The 21,637-nt window shown below is 43.3% G+C and overlaps 1 protein-coding gene across 1 annotated transcript in view; it reads left to right on the top strand.

The window, feature by feature from the left end:
- Positions 1–21,637, top strand: part of XIRP2 (xin actin binding repeat containing 2) — a 77,997-nt gene that overhangs the window by 20,944 nt on the left and 35,416 nt on the right. The window contains exons 2-3 of the mRNA XM_083404269.1: positions 1,441–1,592; positions 12,941–13,066. Coding sequence (XP_083260395.1) covers positions 1,536–1,592; positions 12,941–13,066 — 183 coding nt within the window. The 5' untranslated portion in view covers positions 1,441–1,535. The remainder of the gene's footprint in view (positions 1–1,440; positions 1,593–12,940; positions 13,067–21,637) is intronic.

Raw genomic sequence — 21,637 nt, 5'->3', positions numbered from 1 at the left:
CATAGGTGTAATACATAGGTAAATTTTTTGGTCAAATTTACAAACGCTGGGTTTCCTGTTCCCCTCTGCTGAAAAGGTTATATTGTAGCCCAGCTAAGAGCTCAATAAAATGGTTGTTAAGCTCATTAAACTGCAAATAAAAAAGCATATTATGACAAGAAAATGCACATATTTGACAGGAATAATTTCATTAATTGCTGGTTGGAAGGAAAATTACTGACCTGGTTGTGAGGCTAATAGAGGAAGTAATTTATGTTTTGCGTTTTCACAAAAAGTTTTACAGAACTAAGGGGACAACCTGTGGGCTTGGGAGTAGTCAGCCCCTGCAGAGTGACTTCATTTTGCAGTACTTCAAGGGAGGTCAAAATAATTAATTATTGCGAAGGATTTATCACAGTCCTGCAGGCAAAATAATTAATAGTAAAAGACTGAATTGTGGAGATCACATTCATAGAATCATAGAGTTGTAGAGTTGGAAGGGACCCCAAGGGTCATCCAGTCCATTATTGTATTGTTGCACACCACCCCTATAGCTGAGCAGAGCAAGATTCCCAGGTGCTTCCCAGGGTTTGTATCTTGTTTGGAAATGAGGCACAGTGGAGACTGCGGTGTCTTTATGATATATGGTTTATTTACACATATATACAACCTGAGCCTATGATGGAAGGGTTCACAGCGTTACAACTCCCAGAAGGTCTTGTTTCTCCCTTTGCTGCAACCTCTGATTTTCCCTCTTTTCTAGCAAGAAGCCTTCTAACCTTAACCAGTTTCTGGAACTGGTGTTACCGCTATCCTGCTTTCCCATTCAGTAGGTGTTGAACACCCTTGAGAATCCAAGGAAAGGTCCCCTGCGCAAGGAAAACCAATAGGTGCCTCCTGTTCATTCATAGCTGCCACATGCAGCATTAAAAACATGTATTTAAAACATTTATAACCCATATTTCCATTGTAAGGCCGGCTTACATCATCGGAAAACAGCCCGGTAAGCATATCACAAATAAACAAACAACAGAGACAGGCCAGAGACAGGTAAAACAATCTGATAACAGGTAATCAGCTCATTGTACTAAATATAATAAACAGCTGCATCTACGCACTATAGAAATATTGCATAGATGCAGCACAGTGGTCGTTTGTATAATTCTCTAAGGAAAAAACAAAGAAAGTAGCAGTTTTGCCTATCTCTGGTACAAACAAAAGGATTTTAAAATGGCTCATTAATTGTGTTTTAGGGGCTTTTAATCATTTGTTGCGGGTGTTACACTTTTATACCACAATCCAATCCAAACTAGCTCCTGTGTGACTTTTGTTTATAGAAAGGGTATATAAATGCAGGCATTAATAAATGAATATGAACCATTCCACTTCCTCCTTACTTTACACAGAAATAATCCTTTTCTTCATACCCTTGTGTTCTTGTCTCGTTTTGTTCTGTTTTAGGTTCCGTAGGTGGTAAGAAATCAGCCAGTGGACAACCAGGAGGGACTAGCCAGAGCAACAAGGAGCCCCAGGAGGTGGTCTCACTGAAGGAGAGGATGGCTTTGTATCAAGCAGCCGTGTCCAAAGTAGAGATCAGCAATTCCTCTGCGAATGTAAGTGTGCCACCTTTCCCTCCTAAGTTCAATAGTGTGCCAGTGCCTTCATACCATCCCTTCAAAGCAAATATTTGTCAGTGATAATGTTCCATCCTACCTTTCTTTCACGAGTCACATGATAAGAAGGCACAATTTTCCCTATCTGGCCCATGACAGGCTGTTCACACAACCAGTAGGTGAACAGGGAAGCAGAGCAACGTGACCATATGTCATAGCTTGTTTCAGTAGCAGCACATGTGAAGGCATTGCCCCTGCTTACTCCCCCCACCCTGTAAGTTTTTTCATAATAGAGTAAGATGAAAGAAACTAATCTAAATAAAAACAGGAAGGAAGGAAGGAAGGAAGGAGTCCTCTCTCAAAGGTGGATCTTAACCCTTGTCTCACACAGAAAGTGGTGGACCCTCCTCCAAACTCTCACCTGGGAGCTTTCCTTTCGCTCACTCTGGCAGATCTTCCCTTCCCTGCCTCTCACTCAGTCAATGTCCTTCACCCAACCATCCATCACCTTCATGTGTCTGTAATCCTTGGACCCCAATAATGGCCCAGAGCAGGAAAACAAAACAAAAATAAATAAAAAATGATAAAAGAAGGAAAGGGAAGAAGAAGAAGAAGAAGAAGAAGAAGAAGAAGAAGAAGAAGAAGAAGAAGAAGAAGAAGAAATGACAAGGACTTCTGGTTTTCTACCTGTCAGTTACATAAAAGAAATTATTCAAAAAACTCACTCTAGGATGACATCCAACTTGTTCTACTTTCTCTTCAGCAATATTTCCCCAATCTTCAGACCCAAGTGTCTCAAATTAATTCATTTTCCTTTCCCCACACATACCCACAAAACTCCAAAGGAGTTCTATAATTAGCTGCTGCTTACCTTGATGGGGTTGAGTTGGGACAGGTTGGTGGTGAGCAGTGGTGGTCCTGCCAATGTACTCGCATGGTCCCAACCTCACCATCACCCTGCCCTGACCCACTTCTATCCTGGTAAACATCAGCGATGTTGGTGTTGGGGAGTTGGCTCGGTAGCTCTTCCCTAGCACACATGCCATTGCAGACTGTGCTTGTTAAACAGTCGTACCTTGGAAGTCAAACATAATCCATTCTGGAAGTCCATTCAACTTCCAAAATGTTCGGAAACCAAAGTGCGGCTTCCTGCAGCAAATCGGAAACTGCAGAAGCCCTGTTGGATGTTTGGCTTCCTAAAATAGTTTGCAAACCGGAACAGTCAAACCATAACGTCTGTGACCTTCGGGAGCCAAAATGTTCAACTAGCAAGGCGCTTGACTTCCAAGGTACAAAAATACTGACAAAATATCCTGGGATTAAGAGGCCCATTACTTAGCTCCACAGTTCTTCCAAATAATGTATAGTGGATGCACCTCTTCTGGAGTTAGGGACCTGGTAGTCATATTTGAAAGGCGGTAAGAACTGACCCTGTCCTCAACTGGAAGTCCAAGGAAAGTGTCTGATTGTGGGCCCTACTGAGGGATAACAAAAATGATTAGAAGCTAAACTCTTGGGGTTTGCTCTGGAGGTGTAACTAATTCCCAGAGAGCTCAGGAAAATAAATTGCTCACTGCAAAGATAATAACGTGGGTCAGAGGGATCGCTGCTGTGCTCCCACTTGGGTGCCTGCTTTCGGCTCAGAAGTCCTGACGTCAGCTCTCCCAATGGAAGCTTCTGCTCATGGATTAATCTTTGCTTAGCTGCATATGAGAATTCACGTCCAAGGCATAATAAAATGAGCCTGGACTCCTGTTTGCTTTTGCGATGTTTGGCAAATCCTAAAGTCAAGGAAACAAAAGTCAATCAGATATCATATCAGAATAATCTCGTTTCATGATGCAAAGGGAGCCATCCCAAATTAAGGATATCTTTTAAAAGTGTGTGTGAAGTAAATCCATAGCAGTGTGTATAATGGATTTTTAACCTTCAGAAAGGAGTCCAACTTTTTTTTATGGAACGCCGAATGGAACATAAAAAACCCTTTACTCTCCCTATGTAAGCGAATGTCTGCTATTCACTCGTGTGAAGATAAATGAAGCTCTGCGCTTGTAGACATCTTTCAGATGGAGCTGAAAATTGCCTCCCAACCCTAACCCTAGAGGCTTCAGCCTCCAGTAACAGTTTGGATGGAGGCGGCATGTTGCATATCCAACTGGGAAAAAGCCGGGCCTGTATCTATATGGTAGAGCATAAGACTCTTACTCTCAGGCTATGCCACATTGAACTCCTTGGAGAAAAAAGTGGAATATAAATTCAGTAAATAAAATACATGCATACATAACCCAAGCTAATATACAGGGTGAGTCCTTTAAAAGAGGCCCCATGGATACAGAGTACACCTGTTCCACAGGGCCTCTTTTAAAAGACTCACCCTGTACAATAGGTAGGATTCAATGTCACACTGCCACACATGTTGTCAGCACATGCATTCCTGCTTGCTCAATGGAACAATCTCTCCTCTCCTCCATATGTAAGCAGTTCTACTTACTTAATTACACACACACACAGCCAATTCAGTGGGGAGGGAAGAAGGGGGAAGCCCTTATATGGGCTGGCCATAAGGAGACCAGTTAGTTGAATTTGGCCCAATGGGTTGCATTCAACCAAGTCCTGCTCAGAAAAGACCCACTGAAATTAATGAACCTAAGTTAGTAATGTTTATTAAATTCAGTGGGTCTACTCTGAGTAGGACTAGCATTGCTTACCACCCAATGAATTGTATGGTACTGCTCATATTTAGAGCAGACTAATTGAAATCAATGGATGGGACTGATTTTGGTCATTGGTTTCAGTGGGTTTACTCTGATTAGAATTTATTCAGCTACATTCCAGCACTAATGGTACTTTACGACTGCTGTGTAGCATCTTTAAAATTACCTAGGGTTAAATATAAGGTATGACAGATAAAAATTTGTACTGTGTACATCATACTGCTGGCCAATTTCTCTTCTTCCTGCTGCTAAAGGCATAAAATCTGTTCGAATTGGCTTAGTCAACAGAGAAATGAGATCTGTTTACACTCTTGTCACTTGATAAACCAGTTAAAGGAGTAGGAATAGCTGCAGATTCCCATGGTGGCGGCAGCTTAGTATTGTTGTAGTAGTAGTTGTTGCTTGAAATGACTGCAGTGCAGCCACAGCTGCCTCCTGTTGTAAGAAAAGCAACAGGAATGTTAAAAGATCATTGAAATAATTAGTGAATTGTAATGAAGATGGATTCTCTAATCCCAGGAAATATGGAACCAGCAGAAGGCTTGATGCCTGCAGTCATATCCATGGTTCTATAAAATTGGCTGCTTTACATAGGGTAATACACCATTACCAGAGTGTTACAGATGCCCTTGTTTTGTCCATGTTGCATAATACCACTACTACTACTAATAATAATAATAATAATTTTATTATTCATATCATACCCATCTGACTGGGTTGCTTCAGCCTCTCTTGGTGGCTTCCAACACTCATAAAAACATAAAAAATAATTGCACATAAAAAAAGCTTTCCTATACAGAGCTGCCTTCAGATGCCTTCTAAAGGTTATACAGTGGTGCCTCGCAAGACGAAATTAATTCGTTCCGCGAGTCTCTTCGTCTAGCGGTTTTTTTGTCTTGCGAAGCAGCCCTATTAGCGGCTTAGCGGATTAGCGCTATTAGCGGTTTAGCAGCTATTAGCGGCTATTAAAGGTTTAAGGGATTAGCAGATTAGCTGCTAAAAGGCTATTAGCGGTTTAGCCGCTTAGAAAAAGGGGGTGGAGAGCGGGAAAAAATCTCAAGACTCGCAAGACATTTTCGTCTTGCGAAGCAAGCCCATAGGGAAGTTCGTCCTGCGAAGCGCATCGAAAAATGGAAAACCCTTTCGTCTAGCGGGTTTTCCGTCTTGCGAGGCATTCGTCTTGCGGGGTACCACTGTATAGTTACTCATCTCCTTGACATTTGATGGGAAGGCGTTCCACAGGGTGGATGCCACTACCGAGAAGGCCCTCTGCCTGGTTCCCTGTAGCTTCACTTCTCACATTGAGGGGGCCACCAGAAGGCCTTCAGTGCTGGATCTCAGTGTCTGGGCAGAAGGATGGAGGTGGAGACGCTCCTTCAGGTATACAGGGCTGAGGCCATTTAGGGTATACCCATTCCATCTCACCTGCGTGTGAAAACTTGTGTCAACGCACAAGATGCAGCTATGCTCACAGTTAGGGACCCCCCTGTTGTGGTGGAGAAAGGTCACCTCTCTTAGACCCCATGCTTTGTGGGGAGGGGGCCACACCTGAAACTGGCAGCTACAGCTAGCAGCCCTGCTGCCTGACTGGCTCTGCCACCACCTACCCAGCCAGAGAGGCTTTCCAACTTCTCCCTTCCTAGAGCAAATCAGGGAGGGATGAGATGGAGGGTCTCAATGCTGCCTCTAAAGAAACAGCGAAAGGAAAAGTGCAAGGGAACTCTCTCACGCACCTGAAACAAGCAGGACTGAACTTCTGGTGCACAGGGATGTCATTCCTGCTTTCTACATATCTTGGCCACAACAGTTGCCAATTCAGCTGCATCTGTTCCTGTTCCACAGCTGATGTCACATATGACATCAGATTTGGGGCACATGGGCATGGTTTCTGGGCCAAATGAGGAGACCTGGTGAGGAGCTCTCCATCCCTGCTGCACACACTTAGCAGGGAACAAGTCCCATTGAACTCAGAAGGACTTAATATTGAGTAGTCATGCGCTGGAATGCACTGTTATAGTTGCTTTATACATAGAGGGTAATTTGAAACAGAGATGGGGCAAATTTTAATTCATGAGGCTGTAAGTTCATGGCACAATACTTATTTTTGAGGCTGTTTTGCTTTCGGTGTGTTTCTGGGTAAGGAGGAATGAGCAATAAAATATTAAAGGTCCCGTTTCTTGCTAACAGTGAGTGATCACTTAAATTTTCACAAACAAAATCTGTCTTCTTTGATATATTAAAAACACGCCCATACGGCGGTTTGGGTAATATGCAAATTTAATATGAAAATCGGTTGGTTGTTTAAAAGTCAAGCAATTAAGGAACTACAAATCTTCTTTTGACAGCCCCATTTAATAGTGCCAGAATACAAGTATCAAAATAAAAGTTCCACGCATAATACTTAGAGCTTGGCATTACTAAGTGCCTCAGAGGAAGTACCCAGGTAATGTGGAGACTTTAAAGGTATTGCCTAATCTACTTCTTGCTGTTTAGTTGGTGGGAGCACAATTCAAAGTGTTGGTGCTGACCTTTAAAGCCCTAAACGGCCTTGTCCAGTATATCTGAAGGAGCGTCTCCACCTCCATCATTCTGCCCAGACACTGAGGTCCAGCGCCGAGGGCCTTCTGGCGGTTCCCTCTCTGCGAGAAGCCAGGTTACAGGGAACCAGGCAGAGGGCCTTCATGGTAGTGGCGCCCACCCTGTGGAACGCCCTCCCACCAGATGTCAAAGGGAAAAATAACTACCAAACTTTTAGAAGACATCTGAAGGCAGCCCTGTTTAGGGAAGCTTTTAATGTTTAATAGGTTATTGTATTTTAGTGTTTTGTTGGAAGCCGCCCCGAGTGGCTGGGGAAACCCAGCCAGATGGGTGGGGTATAAATAAATTATTATTATTATTATTATTATTATTATTATTATTGGTCCCCAAACTCTACAGCAGGGGAACATGTGGACCTCCAGATTTTGCTGGATTCCAAGTCCTATCATCCCTGAGCATGGGTCATACTGGCTGTCAGAAGCACCAACCTGCACAGAAGATGCGGGGGGGGGGGGCTGATGACACATATGTGACGTCAGGATGCCAGGAAGAGCTAGGGCCCAGAGCCAAACACAGTGGCAGTGTGGCTTCAATGGCCAGCAGCTCCTCCCCTCTTGTGCTTGGCCTTCTCCTCCTGCTGTTGCCGCCACCGGCCAGGGGCTGCTTTCCCCGTCTTTCTGTTATGCAGCAGCAACAGCAGGAGAAGGAACCATGAGCCGCTGAAGTTGTGCCGCACCTTGCTGGGTTCCACGGCTGGCCGCCTCTTCCTCCTCCTGTCGCTGCCACCAACCAGAGACTGCTTCCTCCCTCTTTCCCCTCTGCGGCAGGAGGAAGAAGAGCCAGCCACTGAAGCCACGCCATGCTTGCCTCCGCACTCGGCCTTCTCCACTCCCTGATCATTGTGGGTGGGGGGAGAGAGCAGGTCCCTAGGAATTGGAGTTGAACAACATCCGATGGGCCACATGCTCCCCATCCCTGATAGTGATGTATGATCAACAGGTGTCCATTGGGCATGATGAAGCAGCCTTGCAGTTCTTTAGACCCGCTCAGCTGGAAACGGCTTGCTCCTTTTGCATAGCACTGCAATATGTAGCTGAGAAGGCTGGTGAATGAAGTGTACTTTTGTGTGTTGTGCAGGATACTATGGGTCATTTGCATATTGTGTCGTGATGCCTCTACTCTGCCCTAAGCATGCACACAGTCCAGTACACAGGAGCCACAGGAACAGGACTTGCCACTGGGAGGGGGTTGCCAATACCTGCCGCTCACAAAGGAATATAGGAAGTGCCTTATGCTGAAACAAACCTTTGGTCCATCTAGCTCAGCATTGTCCACACTGACTGGCAGCAGCTTTCTGGGATTTCAGAGCAATGAGCATTTCCAGCCTTACCTACCTGTAGAGATATTAGGGATTGAACCTGGAAATTTCTGCATGCAGCGCAAATGCTCTACCACTGAGCTACTGTCCTTCCTATCTGAAGAACAGGCCTCATACATTTAATTAGGCAAAACATATCCTCTCTCATTCATATATATATATATATGTATGTGTGTGTGTGATTTTATGTATATATTTCTCTGAGTGCCTTCACACAATGCAGTATTCAAATGTAACTTGTGTTTTTCATTTGTTCGGAAATAGTGAAATTACTGTAATTAACCATCATACAATTGCTTCTCATTGCCTTCTAACAACTCAAACAATCATCCAACGAAGGGCCATTGTATATTATTATTATTATTATTATTATTATTATTATTATTATTACCTTTTCTACCTATCATATGACAACTGTTGCATTCGAGCTGCTTGGTTGATTGGCATTTCACTTTTGGTCAGAGAAAATGTGTGTTGCAAGGAGATTTTGCTTGCTTGTTTTTGTGCTGGAGAGAGAAAGAGATACACTGCTTCCATAATTAAAACAGAGAATTTAATGGAAACCTGTAATCTCTCTCCAAATCCAAGAGCTGTATTAAGAACTCTACACACCTTTGCATTGTAAATTTACTGACTATTGAATGTTTTGTGCCATTTAAGGACTCAATGCGTAGCTAAACCTAACACTGAAATTAGAGCTACTTTCTCCCAAACCGGATGTCTGAACAGACAGTAGATATTTGCTAGTGGCCTTTTATATAAGTAACATTCATCGGAGAGCTTAAAGAGTGTCAGACTAAAATTGCCCACCACAAATCATTGAAAATTCACTGGCTTGCGCTAGGCATGCATGAAATGGCCGCTTGCTAATATAACTGGCTGTTCACATTTGCTCTGCCAAAACATAGATCTTCAAACGTAACTTCATGTCTTTTGCATCCTTTGGAAACCGGTGCTGTTTTGTTAGGACATGCCTAGTTGCTCCTCAGATATATGTACTAGCTACCCAAAATGACTTGGACATTTCAAGAAAATTACATTCCCCACTGACTTGCTAGTTGCTATAGTGTTTTGGGGTTGTTGTTAAGAAATATGTCAGATCCTGGCAGCTTTGGCTATTTAGTGCCCTGGTGTGAAATTGCCATTTCAAAACAGAGGACCCCAAATCTAAATGTAGGGTGTGACACCTCAACTTCCCCTTGATATAGTCCAAAATGCTTGCCATATGGCAGGAACCAGGAGGGAGCCGTCTTTGTTGGGAAAATAAGGTCCATGTGAATTTTGTGCAAGGCAACAGAGGTGTGTGTGGAAGGAGGAGCAGCACAACCCCCAAGTGTGTGTCTGGGGTTGACACACAAGGTCACTAACAGGGTTTGATTTTTAACAAAATCATGGAAACTGCGCAGGACAAGAACTTCCATGCCACTTGTTAATGTGGAAAATCTTAATGGAAAGCTCTGCGCACTAAACTGAGAACGGTTTCCCACCAAACTGGGGGATGAAGTTGCCAGTTCCTTATCAGGAGAGTGTTTTTATAGACTTTTTGGTGGTTTAAAAAGACATTTTAAAAATACCATACCTGGTTTATTAGAGTTCACTTCTCTTTTGATAGACAAGACGTGACTCTTTTTGCTAGAGGTAGCCTTTCCCAAGGTCACTGCTTCCACCATCTCCTAGTTTGCAACAAAGTGTTCAGTTAAACAGGCAGAGTGCTATATTCTAATGAGGTCCGATCAGGAAGGTAATTTGTCACAAAGCAGTGGTGTCCAATCCCCCTGCCATGATGTTGCTGCTTCCCATCTGTCTATGGATGGCCCTAATGCCCTGCAAATCACAATAACGAAAGTTACTTGTACCACTAGGTTAGATAGAACATGACACAGAATTTTTGCTCGATTTGTTTTGGAGGGGAAGGACGCCTTGCTAGGATTTTTATTTTAAGTTCTTTAATTTTTGACATTATACCCTTCTTCATATCTCTTTGCCATGGTCTCCTTGCCACTTGCTTCCCTTGAATGTGATGTTCTTGGCCCTTTGGTGGGTTTCTTATTCTTCCCATGCTGTTTCCAGCCCTGATACAGAGAAAAGCATGTCTTTTTGTGCTTCCATAATAGTCTGCAAAAGGTGAGATCCAGATGGGAGGGAGCAACTTCCCCTTCTTTCTGTGGGGAAGATGAGTGAGATTCTTTTTTGTAACAACATTACCTAGGAAGTCAACTCCTTGTGACATGTAAATCGTTGTGAATAAAGGTGAAGATCAAGATGGTGCCCCTCTCCATTACACGTACTGAAACCAACTGGACTGCTAGTTTAATTTTCCCTTCACCACACCAGAGGATGGCAGGCTGGCTTGAAGGTTCAAGGCACGTTGTGTAGCATATTCAACTGTTTCTTCCAATACTTCATTGCTGCTGCCTGCCCCCACCCAAGTTTCCGCTTCCTGAGGCAGCTTCTTCACTTTACCTAATGGTAGAGATGGTTCTGATATCAGTGGGCAAATATACCATTTAAAAAGTATCCCATTGCTGCCACTTTCTTCTTCTTCTTCTTCTTCTTCTTCTTCTTCTTCTTCTTCTTCTTCTTCTTCTTCGTGGATGTTAGTGGCAAAATAGCATGTGCTTTTTTTGTTTTTAAAAAATCAATATGTTTTTGAAGCTATTTTGGGAGGCAGTTTCTTAGCCTTGGAGTTATGAAGTCTCTGAGTGAATTCATACCTGTCCAAAACATGTTTGTTTGGGTGTTGTTGTGATTTTTTTAATCCCACAAACTTGCACAATGCACTCTGGCAATATATCCCCTTGCATTCCTGGAAAACAAAGTGCGCAATGGAGATTTGCAAAGTGTGTGCTCATCTGTTTTTCACAGCTTTAATATATAAGAATGCTGGAAGCAAATGTGCAGATTTGTCAAGCTGGCACCCAAAGAATGAAATATATGCTTCACCCACTCACACTTGGGTATTAGAGAACAACACAGTGATGTATAAGAAACAAATGGGATCTCTATACTTAGGGGCAAACAACATGTTATACAGAAATGCACGCAATGCAGCTGCAGCAAATTTTATCAGAGAAGCCGTGAGTAGAGGGAGGGTCCTTTACCATTTCCGATGGGCCATCTTCTTATTCAAGATCTTCCTTCCCCCCTCACATCTGGTATACACATGTGGATCTTGAGGGTAGTTTGGAGGAAAGGATAAATGGCCAGCAGAAGAAAAAATGGAGGAATGATGAGGCACCTCCTGGTCACCCGAGGCTTCTGGATCAGTGTTTCTGGCTCTTGCTGGACTACAACTCCCATCGTCCCTAGCTAGCAGGACCAGTGGTCCGGGATGATGGGAACTGTAGTCTCAAAAAATAGCTGGCTGCGCAAGTTTGGGAAACACTGTTCTAGATTCAAACAGGCTGCTTTCCTTTAGAAAGAGCAGTCATTGTCAGTGTGTCATGTGCATTAGTGCATGATGTATATAGCTTGCCCCAGGCCAAACATGCATGTGCATGACCCAAACTCCAGGCAGAGCTTGGGATCAGGGTTATTACCCTAAAGCAGAGATGGGGAAGCTGTGGCTCCCCAGATGGTTTTGAACCACAGCTCTTGTTTTTCCTGAGCGTTGGCCATGGTGACTGTGGTTGGGCGAAGTTGGGGTTCACAGTTTCCCACCCCTGTCCTAAAATTACCTGCTGGTTCACACTCCCTTCCTGCTTCCTGCTTCCTCCTCTTACATGGTATTCAAAACACAAGGATCCTATTAGCACAGAGGAAAACAAAGGAAGATAGATAGGTAATGGGCAGATCTTAAGTGGTGGTGATTAGTCATCATTGTGGTTGTCAGGAGCCAGTGGCTTCCAGATGCACTGTGGATCCGCCACTGTTTTAAAAGTCTCGCTGGAATCCCAGTTTCCAAGTTGTCATTGAGCCTCGGCTTTTCTAACTTACTTTGTGGCTCTCCCTGGGTCAGTGTCTGAAACGCAGTTCTTTCCAAACACAGAGTGCAGCGTGCATTATTGTGCTAATCCATCTGCATTATGGAAGGGGCCTCTGAGACTTTGCATGTTGGTTTTGAAAAGAGATTAATTCGTAGCTGTGTAACGGCAGAATCTCTTCGTTGTCTCTGAACACCTGACAGTGTAAAGTAGTTAATGGTATTGAAGAAGCTCTGGATTAGGGGATTCTGAAATCTGCTTATTGTTAGTATGGCTTTAATCTTTTAAATCAATGAGGTAATAATACCACAGCAAGCTTCTCTAAGTAGGAATCTTCATAATGTACAGCCCATTCATATTTTAAGGATTTTGATGACAGCCTCCTAATAGGTTTGCTTTCTAACTTTGGCATGGCTTATTAAGAAATGTATGCGAATGAGCTGCTGTTCGGGATACAAGGAACAAGTGTCGAAGGCATTTTCTGCATAAAAAAACCCAACAACATCGTCATTGCATAATAATTCGCATCTTACACTTTGTGCACTTCTAATATTTAAAAACTCCTTTAAAAAAAAAACTGACTTTTTTAATTAAAAAAAATCCGACAAAATGCAGAAGCGTCATTTGGAAGAATAGGCAGAATAGCAACTATGGTTAAGTATGATGGTGGTTGAGAGACAGCGACTGGTTCAATTCACCCGGCAAGTTTCACAGCTGGGTGAGGATATGAACCCTCCTCTCGTGCATCCTAATCCAACGCTCTAACCACTATACCACCCTTATTTGTCCCACCAGGCTCTCGACGAAACAGAGGCTTGTAGGATACCTGGAGGCTTGGCAAGCGTGAAGAACCAATTTGAAAAAGCAGAAACTGCCACATCGCAGAGTGCTCAGTACCAATACCAGCAGAAATCTGTACAGGTAAGAAGTAGTAGAATTAGCAATGGTGGTTGTGTGGAGGGTAGTCCTAGTTTTAAGCAACAGTAAGATGTATTGACCTTGTAAGCCACCTTCATATAAATCAGGGTGTATGCTTACAGATGACTTTTATGAGGGGTTTTGTTTTAAATGTGTGATAGCCCATTCATATTCACAGGGCTCAGCTATACAGCTGCAAATAAAACATTTGAAGTGTGTTTTAAGTGAAATACACAATGTGACACTAGATGGCGATGGCGAGCTTATGGCAAATTGAATGTATTTTTAAAAAACGCTTTTTGGAAAAAGCATTCCTAGAACTTTTTTTATATGTGTATAGATTCCACCTAAGTCTTTTAAAGACTGTCATCACTAAGAACAGGGCTTACTGCATCTTTTCATCATGTTACCATAACCCAAACTTGGTCTGTTGCAGTTCATATTTTGTTAAACTTATATGATCTCGGCCAAATCTGGTGGTTTACAAAAAACAACGTAAGGGCTTTCGATCTTCCTGACAGTGTTGCTGGCATTGCTTGTGTAACGGATATTGTTATTGACAGTACGGCTACTGTTATTTATTGCCCATCATCAAGTATCCCATCATATACCCCCCCCCCACCAGGCGCATTGTAATTCATCTGTCTTGTGGCAGCATCACATTAATTTTGACATGTCCCTTTCTTCTTTCCTTTTTTTTTTAAATTTAATGAGACTTGTGCATGCAGCTGAACACTGTAATTTGCTTCACTATTTTCTGTTTTAAACGTTTACTCAATCCTCAATTGTATTGTTGGTCCTAACTGGGGTTTTTTCTTGGGGGTTGATACTGAGAAGTGTCACATGTCTGTATGGCTTTATTTTAAGCCTTCAAGCACTGTGATCGTGTCTCTTGGCCTTACAAATACTTGGTGGAACTGTGAAGTGTGTGACTCAATCCAAAATTGATAATGCGGGATCCACCACCCAGTATTGTATAGGTAATGTTTCTGCTTCCATTCATAAGGCCCACCCTCTAGTCCTCCTCCTCCTACTTTTTGCCTCAGGATACAGATTTCTACCCAACATTGTTTGTGCAGATTACTGAGCCATCCATTGATAGGATTTCCTCAAATACCTCTGAGGGAAGCTGAGATAATCGTTCTTACTTTTAAAAATAACCTGCCTACATATTTATTGCCTGCTACTACTACTGTGGTGCTGTGGGTAAAACCTCAGCACCTAGGACTTGCCGATCGCATGGTCGGTGGTTCGAATCCCCGCGGCGGGGTGCGCTCCCGTCGTTCGGTCCCAGCGCCTGCCAACCTAGCAGTTCAAAAGCACTCCCGGGTGCAAGTAGATAAATAGGGACCGCTTACCAGCAGGAAGGTAAACGGCGTTTCTGTGTGCTGCTCTGACTCGCCAGAGCAGTTTTGTCACACTGGCCACGTGACCCGGAAGTGTCTGCGGACAGCGCTGGCTCCCAGCCTCTAGAGTGAGATGAGCGCACAACCCCAGAGTCTGTCAAGACTGGCCCGTACGGGCAGGGGTACCTTTACCTTTACCTTTACTACTGCTATTATTTAAAGGTAAAGGTACTCCTGAGCGTTTGGTCCAGTTGTGGACAACTCTGGGATTGCACGCTCATCTCGCTTTACTGGCCGAGGGAGCCAGTGTTTGTCCACAGACAGCTTCCAGGTCATGTGGCCAGCATGACTAAGCCGCTTCTGGCGAAACCAGAGCAGCGCACGGAAACACCGTTTACATTCCCGCCAAAGAATGTAACCTATTTATCTACTTGCACTTTGACGCGCTTTCGAACTGCTAGGTGGGCAGGAGCTGGGACAGAGTAATGTGTCCCTCCTACTATTATTTAGTATTTAATAAATTTGTATTCCACCCTTCATTTGTAGATCTCAGAGCACTTCACAGCATAAAAATAGAAGATAAAAGCACAAAATATTTTATTTTATTATTTATTTATATTGTATGCCGTCCTATACCTGTAGGTCTCAGGACTGTTCACAACAAAAACTAATATAATAGAGAGTTATATAGGTAGAGAGACAGGATAAGAAATATAACAATTATTGAAGAAGAAGAAGAAGAGGAGTTTGGATTTGATATCCCGCCTTTCACTCCCCTTCAGGAGTCTCAAAGCAGCTAACATTCTCCTTTCCCTTCCTCCCCCACAACAAACACTCTGTGAGGTGAGTGGGGCTGAGAGACTTCAGAGAAGTGTGACTGGCCCAAGGTCACCCAGCAGCTGCATGTGGAGGAGCGGAGACGCGAACCCGGTTCCCCAGATTACGTGACTACCGCTCTTAACCACTACACCACACTGGCTCTTTTTATTGTTAATGGCTGCCATCATCACTTCAAGGGAATATACATTTCAGCATATCAGATTGGATGGTAACTCCAAAACAATGTCAGTGAACAGAGTACCATTAGTATAATGGTCTGGGTTTGACAACATTGTCATGAAGTTTGTGATTGATTGATTGATTGATTGATCCTTAAATATCGCTAGTGCTTGCATAAAACTCTGCATACTCGTATGGTTGGCGAATAAGCAAACATTACAGAGCTTGCATTAAAGTTTGATGACTGTGAAATTCTCCAACTTGCAAGAGGGCTGGCCCATGGCATTTTGTTGACTGAACAACAGAACAGCAAATGATGCATCCCTAAACCTATCCCTCTGCATATACATACATTAAACAATTAACAATTTGCTGCTCTCTAATGACACTCAAAATCAACTGCCTGAGGCAGCCCCTTCACTCTGCCTAATGATAGCGCCGGCCCTGCATTGCCATCTGAAAGAGGATGAGACATGGGAATGTTCACTTGGCTTTAAACAAAAAAAGTAATATGAGCTGCTTCCCTGTTTGGCCATTTTCCCGGATGCGCATGAATATTGGTAATGTTCTGTTTTACAAGGTTACTGTAAGGTAAAGGTAAAGGACCCCTGGATGGTTAAGTCCAGTCAAAGGTGACTATAGTGGTACCTCGGGTTACATATGCTTCAGGTTACATACTCCGCTAACCCAGAAATAGTGCTTCAGGTTAAGAACTTTGCTTCAGGATGAGAACAGAAATCATTCTCCAGCAGCGCAGTGGCAGCAGCGGGAGGCCCCATTAGCTAAAGTGGTGCTTCAGGTTAAGAACAGTTTCAGGTTAAGTACAGACCTCCAGAATGAATTAAGTACTTAACCCGAGGTACCACTGTATAAGGTTGTGGCGCTCATCTAACTTTCAGGCCGAGTGAGTCGGCGTTTGTCCACAGACAGCTTTCCGAGTTATGTGACTAGCATGACTAAACCACTTCTGGCACAACAGAAGCCAGAGTGCATGGAAATGCCATTTACCTTCCTGCCACAGTGGCACTGATTTATCTACTTGCACTGGTATGCTTTTGAACTGCTAGGTTGGCAGAAGCTGGGATAGAACAACAGGAGCTCACCCCATCGCAGGGACTTGAACTGCCGACCTTCTGAATCGGCAAGCCCAAGAAGCTCAGTGGTTTAGATCACAGTGCCACCCGCGTCCCTGTGGCGGTTACTGTATCTGAAGGTAAAACAAACAAATGAATGAAGTGCCAGTCAAAACTCTTATTGTAGAACAGTGATCCAAACACACCTTTGCTCTGTGGCCCCCAAACATATGAAAATGTAAACCACGTCTTTGGGGTTATAATTCATTATAAACTATCTGTGAGTGTTTTGCATATATTTTTCTTGGAGCTGTGCTAAGCTGTTCTCTTTGGGAAAGAGTTTGCTGTTTTCTTTGTGTTAAATTTAATCAGCTTCTCTAAATAGATCAAAAATGGCACAGAGGAACCCAGATGCTACACAAAGCCATATAAACGCAGCTTCCAAATGTTGGTTTAGATAAGAGGTTTATGTATTTTATTACTTCATTATCATATATCATGGAAAAAAACTGTTGCAGCCAAGTTAATGATTTTTGGAATATGTAAGGGATGGTATAATGAAACTCATTGCACTATCTATGTGCTGTTCATTTTGAGAAATAGTAACGGCTTGATAAACAGCCACATTTACTCTAATGCTCAGCGCTCATCTATGAAACAACAAAATGACGTTAGCCTAAAAGTCTGCTGAACCAATAAATAAAATTCCATGGTCTCGAGGTGCTTTAAATCAAGGTCATTCATACACAAGGTCACTGTCAATTATGTCATCCAGCTTTTACAGTCCACAGTGAGACAGCTAGCTGCCTTTGGGTATCAACGTGAGCAGGTTTTATTTACATAAAATGAGAACTCTGTATCCGAAGGCAGGATTTTTCTCCAGTTGTGAATATGTAAAGAATTAAAAGCATCACCAGAAAATGTTTTGAGTCTAATGCTGGAGGTACATGTCAATGAAATCATGGGTTTTCACATGGAGAATTGCGATTAAATCCTTTCACACCATCTGTAGTAGGAAATGTTTCATCCCTAGAGAAATGTCATATCGTGTTTGTCCGTGCCTGGGTTTGTGTGCATGGTTTCAAATAAAGGTTAAGGTTCTTGGTTCTTCTTCCCAGAGAAGTCCATTAGGATGAAGCAGCCTGAAATTACTCAGAGTAGCCTGAAATCTTGACTAGGACTGGGCAGAAGCACCAGCTTCTCAAGTTGATTGAGGGGCCTGATGTGACGTCCTAATGTTGTCACAAGGAGCCATGGGATAGAACCAAATGCCCTCTGAACATTGAGGGAGTCTGGCCCTCTTAAAAAAATCAGGGGGGCCAAAACAGCCTCAGTCCCTAGGAGCTGGCATGTATGGACCAGGAACTGAGTATACCATAATGTATAGTAAATGTATGTGAGAGAGTTTCTGTGTGTGTATGTGGTTGTACTGTAAACAAATCCATTTTGCATCGAGGCTGCTTTGCTTTTAAACTGTGGGTGAAACCCAATGCTGTGTGAGGGGGCTACCGCTTGTACAACAGGACTTCCTCTTCCTGCTTGGCAGGGGGTTGGACTCAATGGCCCTTGTGGTCTCTTCCAACTCTATGATTCTATGATTCTTGGGATGTTCCTTGGTTAGAGCTCCAGAGGGGAGGAGGGGAAGGGGAAATCCACTCATGCACTGACAACTGGCTATCACCCTGTGGATTTTAAAATTTGTTGTTGTTTAGTCGTTTAGTCATGTCCGACTCTTCGTGACCCCATGGACCAGAGCACGCCAGGCACTCCTGTCTTCTGCTGCCTCCCGCAGCTTGATCAAACCCATGCTGGTAGCTTCGAGAACACTGTCCAACCATCTCATCCTCTGTTGTTCCTTCTCCTTGTGTCTTCAATCTTTCCCAACAGCAGGGTCTTTTCCAGGGAGTCTTCTCTTCTCATGAGGTGGCCAAAGTATTGGAGCCTCAGCTTCACAATCTGTCCTTCCAGTGAGCACTCAGGGCTGATTTCCTTCAGAATAGATAGGTTTGATCTTCTTGCAGTCCATGGGACTCTCAAGAGTCTCCTCCAGCACCATAATTCAAAAGCATCAATTCTTCGGCGATCAGCCTTCTTTATGGTCCAGCTCTCACTTCCATACATCACAAATGGGAAAACCATAGCTTTAACTATACAGACCTTTGTTGGCAAGGTGATGTCTCTGCTTTTTAAGATGCTTTCTAATTTTAAAATTAGCCATCCTATTTTGGCAGGCATTAAAGGTAGTTTTCTGTTTCTAGAATAGATTTTAAGTGTCCTTATTCTAGAGGGTTATTTTGTTTAAACATTTTACGTGCACCAAATAGAAATTCTGTGTTTTAAGTGGGCGTTGTGGTGCTCCCCAGATATTGCTGGACTTCAACTACCATCATTCCTGGCTATTAACCAAGCTGGCTGGTACTACAGAGAGCCGGAGTACAACAACAGATGGAGGGCACCATGTTAGCTGACCCTCCATTACAGGAAAGCAAATTTAGGTGACACTTGAGGGAGAAAAAAGCCAAAATAATTAAAGGTGTGAAACACAAAAGGCCTATATTTAATAGGTTTGCATATGCAATTTCCTCAGACCATCTCATATCTACAGCCAGAAATTCTGCCAGCTATGGTGATACAATGACAGCTCTGACAGCTCTCTGTGGCACGGTACATTTCATTGGTGCAAGTTTAACATGGCTCAGCAGAAAACCAGGAGTGAGTTATAGAGGTCAACCAAAACAAGCGTAAATAAAGCCTTTTAGAGTGTGTTAAAAGTGTTTTTATTGATACTGGGCTTTATCTTCAGGTACTTTATGCCATGTTAGCAGTTCCCTGATCTCTCCAGGCTGGTCAGAAGTAGCTGCTCCCTTCCATGTAGTTAATAGTTGCTTCCCATGTTACTTTTTAACTGAGAATGGGGGGGGGGGGATTTGATCCAGATTTCATTTAAAGGCAAACTTGCTTAATTCACACTTAACAATATGCAAATCAAAACACAGCCAACTCTCAAAATTTGCACTTCCCCGAAGGTAACTTCTCCAGTCAAGTGATGTGTATGAGAAATACCTATATTGTACATGTCCTGATGTAGCATTATTCCCAAAGAGCAGTCTGTTCCGAGAATGGAGCCTGAGCAGCCACACTGTGGAAAGCCATTTCTGTTGTTTTTTAAAAAGAAATGAACAAACTGAGAGCACCTTGAATTTGAAGTCAACGATGAAAATTCTTAACAATTTGTCCATTCCCCAAAGATTAATCCAATCACCAGAGGATATTCTCCTCAAAATGTATGAAAATGACTGGGGCAAATACTTCAGACAAGGACTATATTTGAGTGGAGATGGGAAGTGGGAGAGAACCTGGCAGGTTCCTCACAATAAAGTGAAAAGACCATCTTCTTTGTGTAGTATTTACAGCAGCGTTTCTCAAACTTGTGTCTCTGGCTGTTTTTTGACTACAACTCCCATCATTCCTAGCTAGCAGGGTCAGTGGTCAGGGATGATGGGTATTGTAGGTTTGGGGGGGGACTGGTTTACAGCAGGAGATAGGATGTGCATGCAGTAGAACAGGGACGTTCAACTCCCAAGACACTGCGATCTACTGCCGGATAAAAAAATCTAGCAGTGATCTACCCATTTGGGAGGGAACCCAAAGTTGTTGAGCTAGGGAGGCAGGCCAAAGTTGTTGAGCTTTTTGGGGTGGATGCCATACTTCTGCTGCTTTTGGGGGGGGACACACCATGAAATGCTTACCGAGTAGTAAACACAGCAGAAATCATGCATGAATGAAGGGAAGACCGAGGGGGTGGGGGCAGGGGCGGATGCTATTTTCCCTCCGCAGAGGAAAGTGAGCCCGCGATCAACCGTGATCTACCACTATCACCCGGGGATCGACCTGTCAATCATGGTTGACCGATTGGATATTCCTGCGTTAGAAGTTTAGTATAATACTAAACTTTCAACTTCTTGAGACTGAAAAGAAGCTTTTGCCCAATTAATAATGTCCCATGAATTACGCCGCTCTTAATTTGATTTTCAAATGCATCATGAAGAAGAAATCAGCTTACCTAGTACAGGTTTGTAAAAAAACCCAAAACCAAAACAAGCACAGACCTCTAGGCATCTTCTTTGTCTTCTATGTATGCAGGCTTTATACAAATAAATCCTATTAGCAGCAATATGTACTGCAAGGCTAAAAACAAACAAACAACCACCATAGTCTTTTGGGCGGAAAAGGAATTCTGGGCACAAAAGACACTCACAGAGAGAACAGAGATTACCGTATCTTTTTGGTCTTAATAGAATAGGGCAGAGCAGAAACTGGGACTGTCTGGATAAAAACAAGAGCTTGGTCCTCTGCATATTTACTCAGAGTTTCCTGGCCTGTGGTTGGAACGTGGGTGGTGCTGTGGGTTAAACCACAGAGCCTAGGGCTTGCCGATCAGAAGGTTGGCAGTTCGAATCATCGCAACGGGGTGAGCTCCTATTGCTTGGTCCCTGCTCCTGCCAACCTAGCAGTTCGAAAGCACTTCAAAGTGCAAGTAGATAAATAGGTACCACTCCAGCGGGAAGGTAAACGGCGTTTCCGTGAGCTGCTTTGGTTCTCCAGAAGCGGCTTAGTCATGCTGGCCACATGACCCAGAAGCTGTACACCGGCTCCCTTGGTCAATAAAGCAAGATGAGTGCTGCAACCCCAGAGTCGGTCACGACAGGACCTAATGGTCAGGGGTCCCTTTACCTTTACCTAATCCTTTAGGAGCTCAACTCTATTTCTTCTGCTGCTTTCATTGATGGTGCTGTATTTATATCCAATGGAGCTTTCTCTTCTGTAGGATCATAAATAATACACACCCCTAGTAAAAAGAAAAAAGAAAAAAAAGGGTTCGCCGTTTGATTTAACGTGATTAGTCAGTAATGTACTACACTCTCACGGGCGCAATCTCAACTGGTACTTACCTATGCTTAGTCCATTTCACTTACTTAAAGTAAACCTAATGCTAAAAATAAGTGTAGATCGAAATGCATATGGTAGTCATATCCCTTGAGGTATATGGGAGACAGGCAGGGAGAGTAGCCTCCAGCAAAAAATCTCATCTAATCAAGTTATGCATTCACTTCCCCTTCTGAAACTGCATGGGTTTTCTGTCCACAGATTTCTGA

The sequence above is a fragment of the Podarcis tiliguerta genome (assembly GCF_965153285.1).
Source record: "Podarcis tiliguerta genome assembly, chromosome: 1".
NCBI lineage: Eukaryota > Metazoa > Chordata > Lepidosauria > Squamata > Lacertidae > Podarcis > Podarcis tiliguerta.
This window is presented reverse-complemented; position numbering and strand designations above follow the sequence as displayed.